Below are 19840 nucleotides of genomic sequence, written 5' to 3'. Positions count from 1 at the left end.
CTAAAATTCTGTATCCTAATGTTATTGGTAGTCTCATCCCTGCATCTTGTGACTAAACTTTCATCTTGAGATCACATGTTCTTATTTTTTAAATGATAAAAATATGTATATTTCTCCCATTATGCAGTTTGGAAAAAGATGTTTACAGTACTTTCCCGCCAGCCCTGTCAGCAAACAGGTCAGTACCTAAAATAGATTGGCAATAGCTGAGAAATGAATCTCAGCCTATAATATATGTTTACATTTATATAGATGTATATTTAACCTTCATATTTCAGTACCATGAAGAGGTTTAGTCACTGAGCCAACTTTTCTTTGCAGAAAGTGATTCTTTTTATCTACAGTAAGCAATAGGAAATGAGAAAATGTTCTTTCTTTCAAATGTGTTCCTGTGTGGTCCATTATATTTAATTTAGTAGGGACTGAAAGTTGCCAGTATTTACTTTATCACTTGCACCAGAATGTTATTGTTTTTAGTAATGAAGAGCAATGGCACTTTAATATTTCATCAACATCTTTTTAAATTATGTTGTTGGCTCTTTGCCTAAAATCCACCAAGTTAGCTACAGTGAGCCAAGTTCTGCTCTCACTTACATTCCTGCTGTGTTGTGGAAGTCAACAGGACAAATTAATCCCTATTGCAACTTCAGTAATTGGGATGAAGTGTGTGTGTGTATGTGTGTGTGAGAGAGATATCAGGGGGGTTCCTGGGTGTAACAGTGAGCAGAATATGGCCTTGTGCATCTGTTCCACTGACATGAAGTCTTCTAGAATCTTGCACAGTCCAGCTACCATGTAATTAAAATGTTTAGCTAACTGCACTGGGGCATGAAATGTAAGGTGTACTTCTAACAAATGGGCCTAGATTTATAAATTATGCTCTAATGAAATTGTCTTATCTGGGAGTAACACTAGATTAAGAGTAATGACGCAAATGATGTTCATTTGCATAATACTCTTCCCATTGAAGAGATTTCTGAAAAGTGAAGCCCTTTCAGATAGGGTCAAATCTTGGTACCAGTAAAGTCAATGACATTTTTACTATAGACTTCAAAAGGACCAGGATTTGGCCCATAGAAATTTGTGATTCCCTGAAATATATAGGCATTAGAGTGCATTGCTCCCTCCTGACAAGTCTATAGCAGAACAATAATATTTCAACAGTCATAGTAGATGCTCTGAAGTAATAAGAATAATAATTAAATATTGATTTGCACTTTTTAATGAGTTAACACCTTCAAAATCTGTACAAATATTGACTAATTTGTCTTGAGCATTTACTCTTTGATAATGCCTTAGTCTCTTCCACTTCTACAAGTCAAGCCTTTGATCCATGAAGAAAATATATTTATTGAAGAGTAAATAGAAATCTAGCTCTCACCCAACTTTCAATTGTATGCTATTTTGTGATCATGGAACGCTTACAAATCTGCAAAAAACAAGGAGAAGGATTTGTTACAAAGGCAAACATCTTATCCCAGCAGCTCTCCGTCCCAGATGGATTGTTAGAACTGGCTTTTTAAATGGCTCTTAAGCATAGGTTCTAAAGGAACTGATCTCTAGGTAATAACTGATATTTTAGATATAAAAATAGGGTTTTGTCCTGTCACTTCCATGTTTTCCATACCAGTACTCTTTTTCTTGAATTTCAGAATCCCTCAGGACAATAAAGCAATATACAGTACCATCTGGAAATCCACTATTATAGTAATTGGTGGTAGCTTAATGATTTTCATGCAGAAATCTCATTATGATTAGTACTAGTAAAAATTAACTGGGGTGTTGAAGTGAGAGGCTAACTCTTAAAATATAGAGGTCGTAAGAGTGTCATTATAAAGAAACTTCAGAACTTAGATGAGTGCCCAAAATATTGAGTATGTTAGTTTCCATTCACTGACATGCTTCCGAGTGAGTGCTTGGTGTGGGGGATCGGGTCTAAGGAGACTTCTCTATCATTTGCATGTATCGTGCGGGGCTTGTAAGCATGCTGTCCCTGCAATCGGGGGGACTTACAGGGACTGCTCTCTGTATGCACCCCCAGAGCGCAGATTGTCCCAAAGGGGGCATGAGAAGACCTGGTCACGGTCCACACTGTGTTGTGAGAGTGGACCCTGCGTAACAGCAGGAGTAGACTCTATTTCCTGAAGGCCTGACATGGCAGGTGTGCTCTCCTTGGGATGGTGCTGCTCCCAGCGCCTGGCTGTGCCTACATGGCGTGACAGAATCCTAAAGAAGTTTCTCTTGATAAGTCACTGGCAGACAGAACACGGGCACAGGAAAACATACAAATATTGGAAATTCAAAAGCGGAATCTGCCCTTTTCACATTCCATTTCAATTTGCCATAGCTGCAATATTCCCCTAAATTCTTGTCTTCCTTAGACCCTTTTGACCTCTAAGTATCCTTCAAACCGCTGTCCTTTCCCCCCGTCTATCATGTCGCACCAGAAGATTTTTAGAGCTCCTGCACATCCAGAATTGCCCGTCTGGCCATGCTAACAACACTGCTGTAGCCAAGCCTGTTTCCCTGTGCAGCCCTTGCAGCCAAAATCCTGTTTGTTTTACTTGGGTGAGCAGTCCCACTTAAGTCCACAAGCAGGACCTGGCTGTACAATACTTCTGACATTTGCAATATAATAGTAAATAATTGCTAAGATCTTTCCTTTGCGCAGAGCCCCTTCAAACTTGCATGATCTAACATGCACAACGGGCTGCACCTACTGCTTATGTAAAGGTGTTCTCAAGGGGAAAAAAAATCAAGGGGAAAAACTAGCACACAAGTTTGAACACCGAAGACAGAGAATTAAAACTCTGGGAGACAAGTGTTTGTTTATTTTGTAATGAGCGCAACAGGAGTATATGCTCTCAGAAAAGAGGGATATTGGTTGGGGTCAGTGTGAGAAGCTTGGGCAGCGTGGGAAGCTTGCACTGTTGCTGTGTCTGAGGGTACGTCTACACTACGGGACTATTCCGAATTTGCATAAACCGGTTTTGTAAAACAGATTTTATAAAATCGAGTGTGCGTGGCCACACTAAACACATTAAATCGGTGGTGTGCGTCCACGGTCCGAGGCTAGCATCGATTTCTGGAGCATTGCACTGTGGGTAGCTACTCCGTAGCTATCCCATAGTTCCCGCAGCCTCCCCCACCTCCCCTCCCCCGCCCCTTTGAATTTCCGGGTTGAGAAATTCATTGTCGCGGGTGGTTCTGGGTAAATGTCGTCAGTCACTCCTTCCGCTGGGAAAGCAACGGCAGACAAGCATTTCATGCCTTTTTTCCCTGGATTGCCCTGGCAGATGCCATAGCATGGCAATCATGGAGCCTGTGTAGCCTTTTGTGACTGTCACCGTATGTGGACTAGATGCCGCTCACAGAGGCGATTCAGCAGCGCTACACAGCAGCATGCTTTTGCTTTTGCATGATAGCAGGGATGGTTATCAGCCATATTGCACCATCTACCATACCATAAATTGGTAATAAGATGATTGTGGCTACCAGTCCTTTTGCACTGTTCCATTTGCTGCTGTCATAAGTGCCCCTGGCTGCTCTTAGCCAGGGCGCAAAACAAATTGGGAATGACTCCTGAGTCAATCCCTCCTTTTGGTATCTAAAAATAGAATCAGTCCTGCCTAGAATATGGGCAAGTCCCCTAGAATATGGGCAAGTCCCCATGTCCTGCCTAGAATATGGGCAAGTGTACTAGAGAACCACTGTATCAGAGAACCAGAGAGCACAGCTGCTCTGTGTCAGATCCTGCAGAAATTATGATCTGTATTCTATTCACAGGGGGTGCTCCTGCAACAACCCCACCTGTTGATTCCGTTCTTCCCTCAGCCTTCCTGGGCTACCATAGCATTGTCCCCCCACTTGTGTGATGAAGTAATAAAGAATGCAGGAATAAGACACAGTGATTTGTTAGTGAGATATGAGTGGAAGGCAGCCTCCAGCTGCTATGATAGTCCAGACAGGACAGTAAGGAGTGTGTAGGAGAGGAGCCCAGCATCCCTCTGCTAGTTCAGGGGCACTTGAATCTTTTCTTTACACATGAAGGGTGGGGGCTGATGGAGCTCAGCCCCCTGTTTCTATGACGATGATGGTTATCAGCCATACTGCACCATCTACCATGAAAAATTAGGACCAGGCACCCTTGATCGACCTAACAGATGCTGGTCATCATGGTTACCAGTCCTTTTGCACTGCCCCTTTTGCCAATAGGCTGATGATGAGGACGGGTACCAGTCTTATTGCACCATCAGCCACCCATGGCGGGGGGGGAGCAAGGATGTTGGTGTTGAGTGCTGCACCATCGGGTCTGTCTGCAGCATTCAGTAAAGATAGGGTGACATGTTAGAGTCAAGAGAGGATTGTTTTCCCTTTCACTTCTGGGGTGGGTAGGGGGGTGTGTAAATTGCCGAGCTATGCCCTGACCCACCGCGGACACTGTGTTTGACCCTAGAAGCATTTGGAGCTCAGCCAAGAATGCAAATACTTTTCGGAGACTGCAGGAACTGTGGGATAGCTTGAGTCCTCCAGTCCATGAGCGTCCATTTGATTCTTGGGCTTTCCGTTACGTTTGTCACGCAGCAGTGCGCTGAGCCCCTGCTATGGCGTCTGTCTGGAGATTTTTTAAAAATGATTTTGAATTTCGTCTTCTGTAACGGAGCGCTGATAGAACAGATTTGCCTGCCCTTACAGCGATCACATCCGCATGGTCCATGCGGGAGCTCTTTCTTTATTTTGATTTTTAACTGCATCGCCACCCGTGCTGATCGGAGCTCCACGCTGGGCAAACAGGAAATATTCAAAAGTTCGCGGGGCTTTTCCTGTCTACCTGGCCACTGCATCCGAGCTCAGATTGCTGTCCAGAGCGGTCAGTGGTGCACTGTGGGATAGCTCCCGGAGGCCAATACCGTCGATCAGCGTCCACACTAACCATAATCCGATATGTTAATACCAATGCTAGCGTTACTCCTCTCGTTAATGAGGAGTACAGAAACCGGTTTAAAGAGCCATTAAAATCGATATATGGTGCCTCCTAGTGTGGACGGTTGTGGCGTTAAATCGGTTTTACGCTCGTAAAACCGATTTAAACGCCTAGTGTAGACCAGGCCTGAGTTGTACCTGTTCTGTGGTTAGAGAACTTTAGTGTCCAGGGTTTCACAGGTTTGAATTGTACCCCTACATGGTGATACTTTTTTTCCACCTCACTCCATGGAGTTTCCTTTGCTTTCTTTCATTAGTAGTTGGGGGTGGGAATTCCTTTCACCCACCTGGCAGAAGAAAGTGAGGATCTGGCCATCAAGCTCCATGGATGTCCTGGGATCAATTGGGCACATGACCATCTACGCAAAGGCCTTCTGTCTCTACACCAGCTCAGAGTCTCCTGTGGCTGCCTGCCTCTGGGAGCCACCTCTTTAAGGGAGTTCCCCACCACAGAGTGGGCTCCTAGGAGAAGTTAATCTCCTAGCTTTCCTCCCTGATCTCTTTTGTGCAGGGAGAACGATGCAGCTGCCTTCCACTCCCAGCCCTGTTTGCAGCCTGCCCACTCCCTTCCAGCCTGCCCTCTCCACTCTCTTTCATCCCATATGGATCCCTGGTTCTGCAAGAGCCTTCTACGGGAGAAGGATGAGGTTGCTGCCTTATGGCATTGAAATGGGTGAGGACGATGAGGTGAGGTCTGCCCAGTGAGGGCTGCCTCTGCACGCAGAGTTAAAGGGTTAGTAGAAATTAAAATGAGAAACCAGAACAAATCCTCCTCCTTGAACTCCTTAGTGAACATTTCCAATGAGCCTGGAAAGAGCATTGCCTTCAATGCACAAAACAGCTACACTTAACTTTAGGGTTAGTTTGCACAAACATGCTTAGGTTTGGTTTGTAAGCGCTTTAGGACAGAGACCTTGTCTTTTTACCAGTGTGTAAAGCATCCAGCATGACTTTGGGCACTACACAATGATAATACTTTCTGTATTCACATGCACATAAACATACTCTGTGTTTCACTGACACATCAGCACCTAGTTAGAAAATGTCTGTTATACAATGCTTAACTCGTCTCTGGATTGTTTTAGACAGTGCAACATGTGATACTCACCTACTGCAGTGAGACTTTCTGTTACAGGGATGGATTAATGGTGGCAAAATACATCTTCCAGCCAGGTCCTGAGTGGAGTAGAGACTCTCCTAGTGGCAAATCCTGCAGCTCGTACTCTAGGCAAAACTCCCATTGTGATTTTACTGGGAGTTTTGCCTGAGTATGGGCTGAAGGGTGTGGCCCTTTGACTCAGTGATGATCCCTGCACTCTTTTACATGCATTTTCTCTTTTGACTTTAGGTTTCAAGGTGCTCTACAAAACTTCAACTATTATCACTTTGGTATTTCTGCTTCTAAGCATAGTTGTTGTTATTGCTGTTACACTTGTTCAGATCAACCACAAAGAGGTCCTTTCTCCAGGACTAAAGGTAAGTTTTAAAGGGTATAAGGAAACAGAACAATAGGCTAAAATGGTCTATCAAATAATACTGTGCGTTTCTACAGTGCATTTTACCTGATAACCTCAAAGTACTTTACAGGCAAGTGTTAGTTAAAGTCTCACAATGCCCCTGTAAGCTAAGCATTATGGTCTCTGTTTTATAGATGGGGGAACTGAAGCTGAGAGAATGTGAATTGCCCAAGGTCATACAACAAGCCAGAGGCAAAGGTGGCATAAAAATTCTTTATGCCTAATCTTGTGCCCTAGACAATGCTTCTGCTAAGTCTAAATTGCAAGTAAGAAGAAAAAGTTCTTTGTCCGTGCAGATTGACGTTTTATAGTAATAATTATAAAATGGCTTTGATTCAAGAAATGATCTGCATTTGAATCACATTCCTAGGGGCTAAATTCTGCCCTCAGATATGATCCTTGTGAGGTGCACATGTGTATCTAAAGGCAGAATTTTGGCCCTAAGTGTGTAATTACATACCCATCACACTGGTTAGAACTTGTTAGCTCTATTATCCATCCTTCTGTTAATACCTACATGAAAGAGTAGGGAAAATCTGAAAAGGTGAATTGAAATGCTTGGGGAAATAAGTTGAAAGTCTGTTTTCTGGTTCCAGATCATTAAAAGAATGTATGTGCTGACTTCAAAATGCTAGATTCATACATCTTTAAAACAAAATGGAAAATCCCCTCCCTGAGAAGTTCTCAATTCAGGTCCCCTGAGTTCCGTTTCCTCTACTAAAGCTACTAATGGGTTTAAGGAAAACAGCCCCTGTGGTGCTTTAGAGTCCTCGCCAGCTGCTCCCTTTGATAGTGGGTACAGGGTGGTAGTTCAGACAGATGTTGCAATCCACAGATTCCCTGTCCAGCTCTACTCTCTTTGCACCACTTCCAAATTCAGCTATGACCCTCATAAGTTGTTTTTGAAATGATGGATTTGCTTCCTGAGTTTTAACAGTCTCAGAGAACCAGCTGTGTGTGTTTCTGTGACAACTGCTATGGGCTTGGATTTCCCTGAGGGCCCTAAAGGGTAGGGGTTCAGGGGTTCCTAGCCATTAGTCTTCACATCAGTACTAGGGTTGCCAGGCATCCGGTTTTCGACTGAAACGTCCAGTCAAAAAGGGATGCTGGCAGCTCCAGTCAGCATCATTAAAAGTCCGGTCGGTGGCGCAGCAGGGCTAAGTCAGGCTCCCTGCCTGCCAGGCTCTGCACAGCTCCTGGAAGCACCCGGCATGTCCCTGCAGCCCCTAGGTGCAGGGGTGGCCAGGGAGGCTCCATGCACTGCCCCCGCCCCAACTGCCAGCTCCACAGCTCCCATTGGCCACATGTTCAGTTTTCTGCAATCCGAAAGTTGGCAACCCTAGATGTTGTGGGCTTTGTTTGGTTTGGAGGAGGCTGTGTCTCTTGGGAAAGAGCCTTGCAGAATTGGGCTCTTTGGTACAGAAAGGGGACCGTGAACAGTCACAGAAGCCTGCAGTACTTATGTTGATGTGCCAGTGGTTGGAAACCACAGCGTCCTAAAGTTTGGACTTAGTTATAATTAAGTATGGAAACAGTTGGAGGAAAAATGTTTTCTCCTAAGAATCAGAGAGGTAGCTGTGTTAGTCTGGTTCTGTAAAAGCAGCAAAGAATCCTGTGGCACCTTATAGACTAACAGACATTTTGCAGCATGAGCTTTCGTGGGTGAATGCCCACTTCGTCGGATGCAAGACTTGGATGCAAGTGGGCATTCACCCACGAAAGCTCATGCTGCAAAATGTCTGTTAGTCTATAAGGTGCCACAGGATTCTTTGCTGCTTCTCCTAAGAAGTGTCTCTTTTCTTTCAAACTACTCTCCATTAAACTAAACCAAGCACCATAATGTGACCCTCTTAAGCCTGTGTGATTGCATAGTAGTACCTCCCCAGTGCATTGACAGCACTCGGCTATCGGCATCATGATTTTACAATACCTACAGGCAAGTTGTCTTACACAACCTGTGTCCCATTGTGTTTTTTTGCCCAATTAATTGTTTCATGCCTATCAGAAGATCTGAGGCTTCAGCTTTCCGTCCCAGGAGTTCATGAAGGAAGAACTAGTCTATGCACACAGGCTCAGGCACTGAAAGGGCTTGTGACTCAGCCAAACATTGTGAAATGAGAGTAACGATCAAGGGAAGGACAAATATCTTGCAGTTAAATGATTTGGAAATAAGTTCAGTGTTGTAAACAACCCTAGCTTTGACACCTAGCAAGCTCTGGTACTTGTGAAAAGGTTTCTATGCACCTTTAAGAAGCACTTTGGTCAAAGGCTAATGTTTCCTATTGTTCTGTCTCTGGTATCATAATATTTTCTTTTTCATCTGGCACATGTTTTCCTTTGTGTTCTAAATGTCTTTTGAAAGTGGCAATATAATATAAACACGGTATTTTTTCTTATATGGGCACAAACTGATTAGTTCCAGAGAGCCTTGTCTATAGTCACTCTGATTTAACTAATCCATATTGTTAAACTGTAAAGCCTCTAATGCGGATGCATTTAAACCTGTTCAACCCTTGCTGTTACCAGTTTAGCTTGCATTGGTAAATTACCAAATTAAGCTAATCCGATTTAAGTAAGGGTTAACTGGTTTAAGTGTGGTCCACTTCAGGCGTTTGCATCTGTTTAACTAGATTGATTTTTAAAACTGATTGAGTTAAACCAGTGCAACTTTTACCAGTTTGACCAGACCTTTGGCTTTGTCTACACTACCACTGGTAAAACTTTTGTTGGTCAGGGATGTGAAAAAAACACCTCCCTGACTGACATAAGTTTCACCAGCAAAAGTGCTGGTGTGGACAGTGCTATGTTGGCAGAAGAGGCTCTCCTGACAACATCGCTAACACTGCTCATTGGGGGTGGTTTAGTTAGGCCGGCAGGAGAGTGGCTACACGGGAGACCTTACAATGGCAGTGCTGGAGTGGTACAGCTGTGCCGCTGTAGGGGCCGTAGTGTAGCCATAGCCTAAGTAAACAGATCAGTCTGCTGTGTTAGGGAGACAGGACCTGGTTCACCAGTTCCTTGAACTTTTTTTTTTCTTGTACACACAAACAGTGGGTGTAAAATGGCACCAGATCCAAATGGTAGAGTTTTACATGCACTTTGCACAAGAGTAAGTGATTACCCAAGAGATCAGATAGAGGAGTCATGTCCATAGAATCTGTTACAAGTGTCAGTAAAGGAAAACGAGCAATGAAAATGAGTGCCCCGCTAATAGTAAAAGCTGCGTGATGGAGAAATTACAAATGTAGCAACAAGGGGACAACTTCAGTTTAACTTCAGTACTCAGAAAGATAATAGAGCAAATAATAAAGCAATCAACTTGCAAACACCTAGAAGAGAATAAGGTGATAAGTAATAGTCAGCATGGATTAGTTAAGAACAAATCATGTGAAACCGACCTGATAGCTTTCTTTGACAGGGTAATAAACTTCGTGGATGGGGGAAGTGGTAGATGTGGTAATCTTAAATGACCTTCTCATAAACAAACTAGGGAAATACAACCTAGATGGAGCTACTATAAGGTGGGTGCATAACTGGTTGGAAAACGTTCCCAGAGAGTAGTTAATTATCAGTGGTTCACAGTCAAACTGGAAGGGCATATTGAGCGGGGTCCTGCAGGGATCAGTTCTGGTTCTGTTCAATATCTTCATCAGTGATTTAGATAATGGCATAGAGAGTACACTTATAAAGTTTGCAGACGATACCAAGCTGGGAGGGGTTGCAAGTGCTTTGGAGGATAGGATTAAAATTCAAAATGAATTGGAGAAATGGTCTGAAGTAAAAAGGATGAAATTCAATAAGGACAAATGCAAAGTACTCCACTTAGGAAGGAACAATCAGATGTGCACACACAAAATGGGAAATGGCTGCCTCCGAAAGAATACTGTGGAAAGGGATCTGATGGTCAGAGTGGATCACAAGCTAAATATGAATCAATGGTGTAACACTGTTGCAAAAAAAAGCAAACATTCTGTGATGTATCAGCAGGAGTGTTGTAAGCAAGACACCAGAAGTAATTCTTCCTCTCTACTCCACACTGATTAGGCCTCAGTGAAGTCTTGTATCCATTTTTGGGGGGCCACGTTTCAGGGAAAATGTGGACAAATTGGAGAAAGTCCTGAAGAGAGAAACAAAAATGATTAAAGGTCTAGAAAATATAACTTACAAGGAAAGATTGGGGGGGAGGAAAAACTGGTTTTGTTTAGTCTGGAGAAGAGAAGACTGGGGGAGGTGAGGGGGGACATAACAGTTTTCAAGTACATAAAAGGTTGTTACAAGGAAGAGGGCAAAAAATTGTTCTCATTAAACTCTGAGGCTAGGACAAGAAGTAATGAGCTTAAATTGCAGCAAGGGCGGTTTAGGTTGGACATTAGGAAAAACTTCCTAACTGTCAGGGTAGTTAAGCACTGGAACAAATTGCCTAAAGAGGTTGGGGAATCTCTCCTTGGAGGTTTTTAAGAATGGGTTGAACAAAAGCCTGTCAGGAATGGTCTAGTTATTACATAGTCCTGCCTTGAGTGCAGGGGACTGGACTAGGTCACCTCTCAAGGTCCCTTCCAGTTCTATACTTCTGTGATTCTGTGATCTTTTCTTCAAGCCATCTCTTTTCATCTTTCTCATTTCTACTAGACAGCAGCAGAGTTCCAGCTCCCTTTCATTTAGTTGGTGGTTTGTGGGTTTTTTTTGTTTGTTTGGTTTTTTTTGGCCTGTACACCCTCTCTTACTAATCCTACAATATAGTACACTGAATAGATTTTTGCTGAATATTAAAGAAAGGTCATGATTCGAGTTGATGGAAAATCGTGGGTGAAAATCCCAATAAAAAAGAGAGAGGGAGCAAAAACTATGATTTTTTTTTTTTTGGCTGCTAAGTCCTTTTTTTACCTTTTGACTCAAATTATGTTGTTCTAGCAACAGTCGTTCTTAAGGAAAAATTGCCTATACTGGGTCAGACCAAAGGTCCATCTATCCCTGTATCTTGTCTTCCGATAGTGGCCTATGCCAGGTGCCCCAGAGGGAATGAACAGAACAGGTAATCACCAAGTGATCCATCCCCTGTCCCTCATTCCCAGCTTCTGACGAACAGAGGCTAGGGACACCATCCTTGCTAATAGCCATTGATGGACATATGGGGTTGAAGAATGATCTGGTGGTTAAGGCAGCAGACTAGGACAGGGGAAATCTGAGTTAAATGCCCAGCTCTGCCACAGATTTCATTTGTAACCTTGGGGAAGTCACTTAATTTCTCTGCGGTTCAGTGACATCCTCTGTGAAGGGAGTTAATGATACATCTCTACCTAGATATAACGCTATCCTTGGGAACCAAAAAATCTTACCACATTATAGGTGAAACCGCGTTATATTGAACTTGCTTTGATCCGCTGGAGTGCGCAGCCCACCCCCCTCCCGCCCGGAGCGCAGCTTTACCGTGTTATATCCGAATTTGTGTTATATCGGGTCGCGTTATATTGAGGTAGAGGTGTACTTCCTCTCTCTCATCTGTCTTGTATAGATAGACTATGTAAGCTCTTTTAGGCAGGGACTGTCTCTTACAATGTGTGTGTACATTGTTTGGCACAGTGGCCCTAATTTCAGAAGGGGTCTTTAGATAGGACTGTAATATAAGTAAAGTAATAATACCTGGCAAAGAGTAAGCCCAAGGGCCTAGATATCACTGTGATGCAAGAGATATTAAAATGTACATGTAGTTGTGTAACCATTTAAATATGCAGTGACACATTCATCCTTAGTGTGATGCTATTGACGTTAGTGGCTTTACAGCAGGTATGAGTCTGCATCCAGAAGAAGGAATTAACTGGTGTCCTGTGTATATTTGGATTTTATTCTGAAAGAAACAATGATTGTGTTCTGTTTGTGATACTGTCAGGCAGGACTTCTCTGGGCTTCTAGTTGCATTGCACAATTATACATTAGCACAGGCCTGCACAACTCGTAAAGTGGTGAAGGCCATATTACTCTAAAGAAAACAGCTGAGGGCCGAATCCCACCCGGCCCTGCTGACCCCCGCCCCCCCCCAGCGCCGCCCAGCCCCCCTGACATACTCCCCCCCCACCCACCCCAGCACCACCCGCCCCGTGGAAACAAACCCTCCTTCCCCAGCACTGCCTCACCAAAACAGCAGTATTGAACCTTGGTAATATGTTATGGAGGTCCCCTAAGGTAGTATAATTAAGGTAAAAGAAAAGTGTCTTTTTGCTAGAAGTAGAATAAGATCTTCCCTCAACTTTGTAATCAATTGCCCTGTTGAATGAACAAGGTGTGAATGAGGAAGGCATGGAAGGCAGCACCTCCAGACAGCTGCAGCCCTTGGAGAGGGGATGGGAGCCAGACCAGATCAGTAGAACAGGTCAGCCACTGACTCGTAGCTCACCTCCTCAGCTCCCCATCCCGCTGGCTCACCTACTCAGCCCCTGCCACTACCCGCCCTCCCGCTCGCTCGCCGCCACTGCCTGCCCACTCACCTCCTCAGCCCCCCAGCCCTCCGGCTCGCCTCCTCACCCCCCGCCACTGCCTGCCTGCCCTCTTCAGCCCCCCTCCCTCACTCACCGCTTGCCTACTCACCCCCCATGGGGTGCACAGTGAGCCCACGCGGGCCGCATGACGTGCAAGCCTGCATTAGCACTTAAAGTCAGACCATGTCAATGCTCATTGCTAAGACAGTAACATACATTTGACAAGATACACGAAGCATCTGAGTCTCAAAGAAATCCACACACCAAAGTACGTTATTACATTACCTCCCATAACGGCTGCATTTTTAGAGTAATTTACATTGAGCACAAATAGATATATTTCCTCAATTCTGTAACCTGCTTGTGTGAGCACAGAGGAAGCACATTCCTCATACAGCCTTCTGGTGAACTGGAGCAGTCACCTAATGTTCTCCGTTAAAATAATGGGGCTGTGCTAAACAATGGATCTAAAGAAATGCCAGGGGACCATTCAAGTTACATTCAAGTTAAATATTCTGTTTGCTGTAAATGCTTCCTGTCTACAGATCAAGCAAGGATGACTTTGTCTGCTAGTTTTCCTGGAAGTTGACAATGTTTGGTAAATCAAGAGGTGATTTGTGGCTATGATGGCTGCAGGAAAAGCAGAAGTCTGCCTGATATGGCACTTCACTTGTCAGCCTCTGTAACATGCTGCTCCTCCTGGAAATTGTAGTTGCAACCAAAATAGCCAAGTCGTAGCATGTTTGTTTGATATTTTGTGCGCTAGTTTTTCATTAGGAATCATTCAGACTCCATGTGTGGCCTGATTCATGCAGATTGTCCAAGTACCTGATGTTTTTAGTTAATGACTCTAGTACATGTCAAAGTGTTCTTTTGGTGTTTAAGTAAATGTGCGGCACAATGACCTGAAAACCTTGTGGTAGTTTTTTAAAAAAACAAAAGGCTGACAAATTTTGGATTTTAAACTGTAACCCCCGCCCCCCCCCCCTGCTTTTTTTCCCCCCAGTATGGGATAGTGCTTGACGCCGGATCATCTCGGACTACAGTCTACGTGTATGAATGGCCAGCAGAAAAAGAAAATGATACAGGAGTAGTAAGCCAAACCTTCAAGTGCAGTGTGAAAGGTGAGGCTCAAATAGAGATTTGGAAATAGCAGTGTGATGCCAAAAAAGTTACTGATCCCTTATTCAGAGCCCGCCGGGTCCTGGCAGTAGTTAGTGTAGCCTGTGGGCTGCTTTTACTTATGACAAAGGAGGATCTGTGTAGTGGAGCAATGTTCCTTCAGGTATTTTCCCCTCATATGCTTTCTCCTTCCCCAGCATGACCCTTTCACCATGGTGGAGTGTGACAGCTTGAGCAGGAACTGCTTCCACTGAGCTTACATCATCAGAGTTCTTATGAGAAAAATGTTCTGGAGACCATTTAGGGCCAGAATCTAGCCTCTTTGTACTGCCTGAATGGCACAGAGGGACCAGATTGTACCAATCTGACCCTTTAATGTCTAGTGCTTCTAGTGTCTTGAGCTGTCCTTTGAAAAAGCTGTTTAATGTAAAATAATTAAAATAAAAATTCTCTGAAAGGATTAGGAGATCAACTTCTATTGGAGTTTTGCTGTTGATTTCAGTGGGAGCAACATAGGGCCCCCGCTCGTTGGCGCATTATTTGCTTTTCTTTTCTGGAAATCTGGATTACTTTTTTTTTAATGTTATTTTCTTTACATGTTTGTTATAAGTGACTTCAGTGCTTGTGAATGAGACTAGACTGAAAATCTGGAGACTAAAGAACAGATAGAGCATGGGAAGCATAGGTGCAAACTTTTTCCTGCTTCTGCCCTCCCCTGTTCCCAGCTCCATCAATCTCTTGATTGAAGAGAGCCTCTAGTGATGAGGAGAGTTCAGTCTCTATGCTCATGGATTCCCAGGCCTCACTGCTGAAACTGCCAGGGATGGCAGCAGTTGTGACTATGGTTTTGTGACGATATTAATCCACTAGGAACTGGACTGGAATAATTTCACATAGGTCACTGAACAGTATTGGATATTTAGGGGATAACTTTCGAACACTACTAATCTGGGTCAGTTTAACATGTGGTCTTGAAGTGAAAAGCTCTATTCTTCACCAGTCACACATTCCCTTTACTTTTTTTCTAGGTTCAAATTTGGCTAGGTGTCTCACCTACTGGACATTTCTATGGGTATGGCTACACTTAAAATCTGCAGTGCTGGTAGTTGCAGCAGTGGTCATCCAGCTGTGCAGGGCCAGCGCTGGTGTGTGGCCACACTCACAGCTACCAGCACTGGTGTGTGGCCACATTTGCAGCATTTGCAGCGCTGTTGGGAGTGATGCATTATGGGCAGCTATCCCAGCGTTCAAGTGGCAGCAACGTGCTTCTCAAAAGAGGGGGGTGGGGTGGGGCGTAGTGTGACAGGGAGCGGGCGAGAGAGAGAGTGGATTTTTGGAGCCAACACTGTGTGTTACCTTCCTGCCTTGAAAAATCAGAACATGTTCCCGATCCCTTACCCTTAACTCTTAACTGCAAACAGCCTGCAGCCAACGGACTCCCCCTCTGCCCCGTTTCTGTCAAGCAAACACTCACTCCCTGCCTGCCTCATTATCTCATTTGATTGTTCACAGATTGATCACAGCAAACAGGAGCTCCTATCTATGTTTGTAGATAAGCAGCTCCGGGATCAACGGAGCTACGGAGCTCCGAGTTCACAACAAAACAAAGAGAGGCTGCATAACAAATCAAAGAGTAATTTATAAAAGCATTCCGGGATATCTGCTAATACCCTGGAGGCCAATAACAGCGCTGGTGTGTGGCCACACTTGATGACCAGCGCTGCAGCACCAGCGCTGCAATCTTTATTCCCCATGCTGAGCCAGGTGTACGGCCAGCGCTGCAGCCAGGGAGTTGCAGCGCTGGATGTGCCCTGCAGGTGTGGACACTTACTAATTGCAGCACTGGAAAGCCTCCACCAGCGCTGCAACTCGCAAGTGTAGCCATACCCTATATATCACAGAGCCATCAAGTTAAGCATAAAACTAGCATGATGTGTTCAGGAGAGTCCCAGGAGTGGAATAGCAGGGCTGTTGCAGGTTAGTGCTTTGGTGTGTTTGCAGAGCTGCATGGAGAAGATTCCTAGATTCCAAGCCCAGAAGAGACCCTGATGATCCTCTAGTCTGACCCCTATATAACACACTTCCCCAAAATAATTCCTGAGCATATCTTTTTTAAATCCAATTTTAATTTAAAAATTGTCCGTGATTGAGAATCCACCATGACCCTTGGTAATTTGTTCAATGGTTAACTACTCTCACTGTTAAAAATTTATGGCTTGTATGCAGTCATCTAGCCAGTGCTGTCAGCCACTCATTAATGAGCCCGGCAATTCATTCAATCATCTGAGAAAAGAAAAGCTCTCCATGTGTTCCAAGGCTCTTTAAAGGCCTGATGTTTTTGCCAGGTGCTGGGAACCCTCAGCTCCCATTGAGGATACTCTGTACCTCTCAAGAGAGACCCCAGAGAAAAAGCACTTTTACACCCACTTAAGCTAGTTTTTAATCTGCTTCAAACTGTCTTTTTGTGTTGTCTGTGCATGTGGAGGAGGGTGGATCTGATTTTTTTTTTTAAATTGTTTTGTCAGGCTTTAATCCAAGCACGTGTTGTAAAGCCCACGTGCGTGCCTGGGCTATGGCTTGTGTAAAGTCAGATTTCAGCTGTTGGGTATAAACCCATAAACAAGTCTTCACACGCACAAACTCTTCTAGTGCTCTTGCTGTGGTACAGGGCAGTATTCTTTCCAGTTGTATTGTGCTACAGGGAAAATACAGAAATATGAGTAGGAATAGGAGTCCGTGCAGGTGACATGAAGAAAGGAAAATGAGAGAGCTGGAAGATTAGAAAGAAAAGTGACCAGCATCATTCTTTTATTTTCTCTGGGCTAGGTTGCGATCCCTTGGCTTCTGTTCCTCACATGGGTGAACAGTTACTCACACAGATAGTCCCATTGAAGGCCTATTAGTATTAATTCATTAAGGGCCTAAGCTAAAGATCACTGAAGTCAATGGACGTCTTTCCATTGACTTCTGTCAGCTGGGGATCCAACTCTAATATGCTGACTTGTGTGAGTAACTGCTCATTTATGTGAGCCAGGGGACTGCCACAATCTAGCCCAAGCTTAAGGAATAATCAAATGCAGTGTTTCTCTGCCAAACCATTTCTGAGCTATAATATTCCCACAAATGGTAGGAAATGTCCATAAAAGTATAAACCTTTGAATTTTTTTCATTCAGTCTTATCTGAAAAATGCTTTGTCTGATTAATCCCACAACGTCTCAAGGAAATTATCCCCTGGCTCAGGATAACACATGGGATTTTGGGGAGTATTGGTTTTTAATTTTAGCAAAATTAGGTGTAGTGGGGAGAGAAGATATTAAAATCTGTTTTATAACAATGGACAGAGACTAATCATCTCTCCCTCAGACATTTGTTGATCCATGATATCAGCACTAACTTCAACAGGTGACTTTTCCTTTCCTTCTCTCTCCAGAACATACGTCAGTGGGGATTATGCAAAATCCTATATCCTAGCTTTTGTCTGAAAATGGATATTTAGGGTGTAGGTGTCTGTAGTGGCTGGTGGATGAATAGAAAGCACTGGTTTCTAACACTACCAGTCTTTCTATCTTTAACACTATATACACATGCCCCAACAATTTAGGAAAAAATGGAGAGAAATCTAAGCTTACACGAGGAACAAAACATGGAAGAACTGCACCAGGACCTGCCATGTGCTATGTCCTTACACGTGCAGGAGTGGCATGCTGCAGGCACTGCACAGCATATCCGTGGCTGCACGTTGACATCTCATGTCTTGGCTAATTAAGAATGTTGCCCTTAGGGTTTTTGGTGTGAGAAGGCTGCATCGTGAAGCTGAGCCATTCTGCTGCCCTAAAAACACAAGAGGAAGCACTTTTAAAGTTGGTTTTAATTGTTTGTTTATTTTTCCCCAAGAGAGACAACAGAATTATAGAACATAAGGGGCCAGGTGACTCTATACAGGGGTTTTGTGTGAATCCATACAAAGGTGCCTCAAACTACAGTAGCCACATGTGTGCTAGTCCCTGTGATACTATGTGAAAGGTAGCCAAACAGCATGTCTGTAGGGTGACAGTGTGGAGAGGGAGAGCAGTAACCAGCAGCATGCTTCTCCCTTCTTCCCAATCCTCCACCAGCTGTGCTGCATGCACACTTCTGGGCCACGGCTCCTCCGGAGGTGGTGGAATAGGAGGAGATCTGCTCTCCACTACATTCTTCTCCCATCAGCCCTGTGGCAATTGGGAAGCCCACCCTAGTGCTGACCCAGTCCATATTACTTTATACAGTGGCTCTACTCTGGCTACAACACAGTGATTACTGTGTTGTATGAGCACCTTCCAGATATTGATGTGCTGCTCACCCATATGCATTCATGTATCCTCCTGAATAGCATGGGGGGCACAGATTTCCTTTGGATAATTGGGAGGGCAGGAGTGGCAGTGCAGTAAGCCCTCTGCAGCTTCACTCTCATGGCTCCGTTCACTCGCTCCCAGCACAGCAGGGCTGCAGAGGGCTCCCTGCGCTGACGCGCCTGCCCTTTCAAATGTTGCAGCTGCAAAGTTGCGGGGGGAGGCTGCCTTTCTAGTAGGGCAGAGCGGAGACCCCTGGCCAGGACTCTGTTCTGCCCCACCAGAACTGCAGCCTCCCCTGCACCTGCAGGAATCGGTTGTCACCAGCCCTCTGGAGCTCCACAGTCACACCCTACTCACTCTCACCCACACCAGCGGGGTGGCAGAGGTCTCCCTCCGCTGCCATGGGAGTTATACAGCAGGAAGGTGGCCTGCCCCGCAGCTGAGGGTCTCTTCTCTCTTATCCCCCAGCAATGACAAGGAAGGGATTCAGATAATGTGGAGGTTCAGATAACGAGGTTTTGGAGAATCAGGTGTACACTGTAGTAATAATAATAATAATTAATAATAGATGATCTCTCTTCTCATTCCCCTGTCCACCTCCCCTTACCCCCCAAACATGGGGTCGAGGTTTGTTATTTTCTTTGCTTTATGGGCAGTTTTGTTTTCCTTTTTATTATTCTGATTAATTATTGCTGCTATTGGAAAGCTATGATGAAGAGGGTTGATTTCATCCTAGAAGCAGTCCGGTCTGTGGTCTTTCTTCATTCTGGTGGGATGGAGTCGCACAACTGGGGGCCAGCCACTTAGAAGGCTAAGTCTCTTGCTTCCACTAGCCTCATATTTGTAACTGATAGTTCCATTGCTCCTCAGGACCAGAGCTGTAGAGTTACATCCTTATTCCAGATGGTTCCTGAGCTAGCATGTCTACCTTGGGGTCTGGATTTGATCATGAGTCTCTAGGTAGTTGAGTGCCAAAATCTATATGTTGCTCTCTTGCAAGCTTTCTCGGGGGAATCAGTTCTCCTGATGATGATGATGATGATGATAATAATAATAAGCATTCCCCAAGTACACTTCAGTTGTGATGCTCAAAGCACTGAATAAAGTAAAATTATTCTCCATTTTACAGATAGGTAGACTGAAGCAAAGAAAGGAAAATGACCTGTCCAAAATCATTTAGCAGGTCACTGGTAGATATAGGAATAGACCCCTGCTTGCTTGATTCCCAGTCCAGGTCCCTCTCCACTGGACCATGCTGCTACTAAGTCCAGTCAAAGGTCAAATTGCAGTTCACAATTCATTATTTTGCTTCCAGTAGGATACTACTTCCTGATCTGGTCTGACATATGCCAGTTTGTTAGGTGTAGTCCACATGATTTAGGACACACGGGGATGGAGTTTTCTATAATTTTG

At 44.3% G+C, this 19840-nt stretch overlaps 1 protein-coding gene across 1 annotated transcript in view; it reads left to right on the top strand.

Annotated features, from left to right (window-relative positions):
* Positions 1-19840, top strand: part of ENTPD3 (ectonucleoside triphosphate diphosphohydrolase 3) — a 38172-nt gene that overhangs the window by 3229 nt on the left and 15103 nt on the right. Inside the window, exons 2-4 of the mRNA XM_039525129.1 lie at positions 128-178; positions 6332-6459; positions 13980-14097. Of these exons, the coding sequence (XP_039381063.1) occupies positions 139-178; positions 6332-6459; positions 13980-14097 (286 nt within the window). The 5' untranslated portion in view covers positions 128-138. The remainder of the gene's footprint in view (positions 1-127; positions 179-6331; positions 6460-13979; positions 14098-19840) is intronic.

Source organism: Mauremys reevesii, linkage group 2 (genome assembly GCF_016161935.1).
Source record: "Mauremys reevesii isolate NIE-2019 linkage group 2, ASM1616193v1, whole genome shotgun sequence".
NCBI classification, from domain to species: Eukaryota; Metazoa; Chordata; order Testudines; family Geoemydidae; genus Mauremys; species Mauremys reevesii.
The sequence above is the reverse complement of the archived record's forward strand: the minus strand, read 5'-3'. Positions and strand labels throughout refer to the sequence as shown.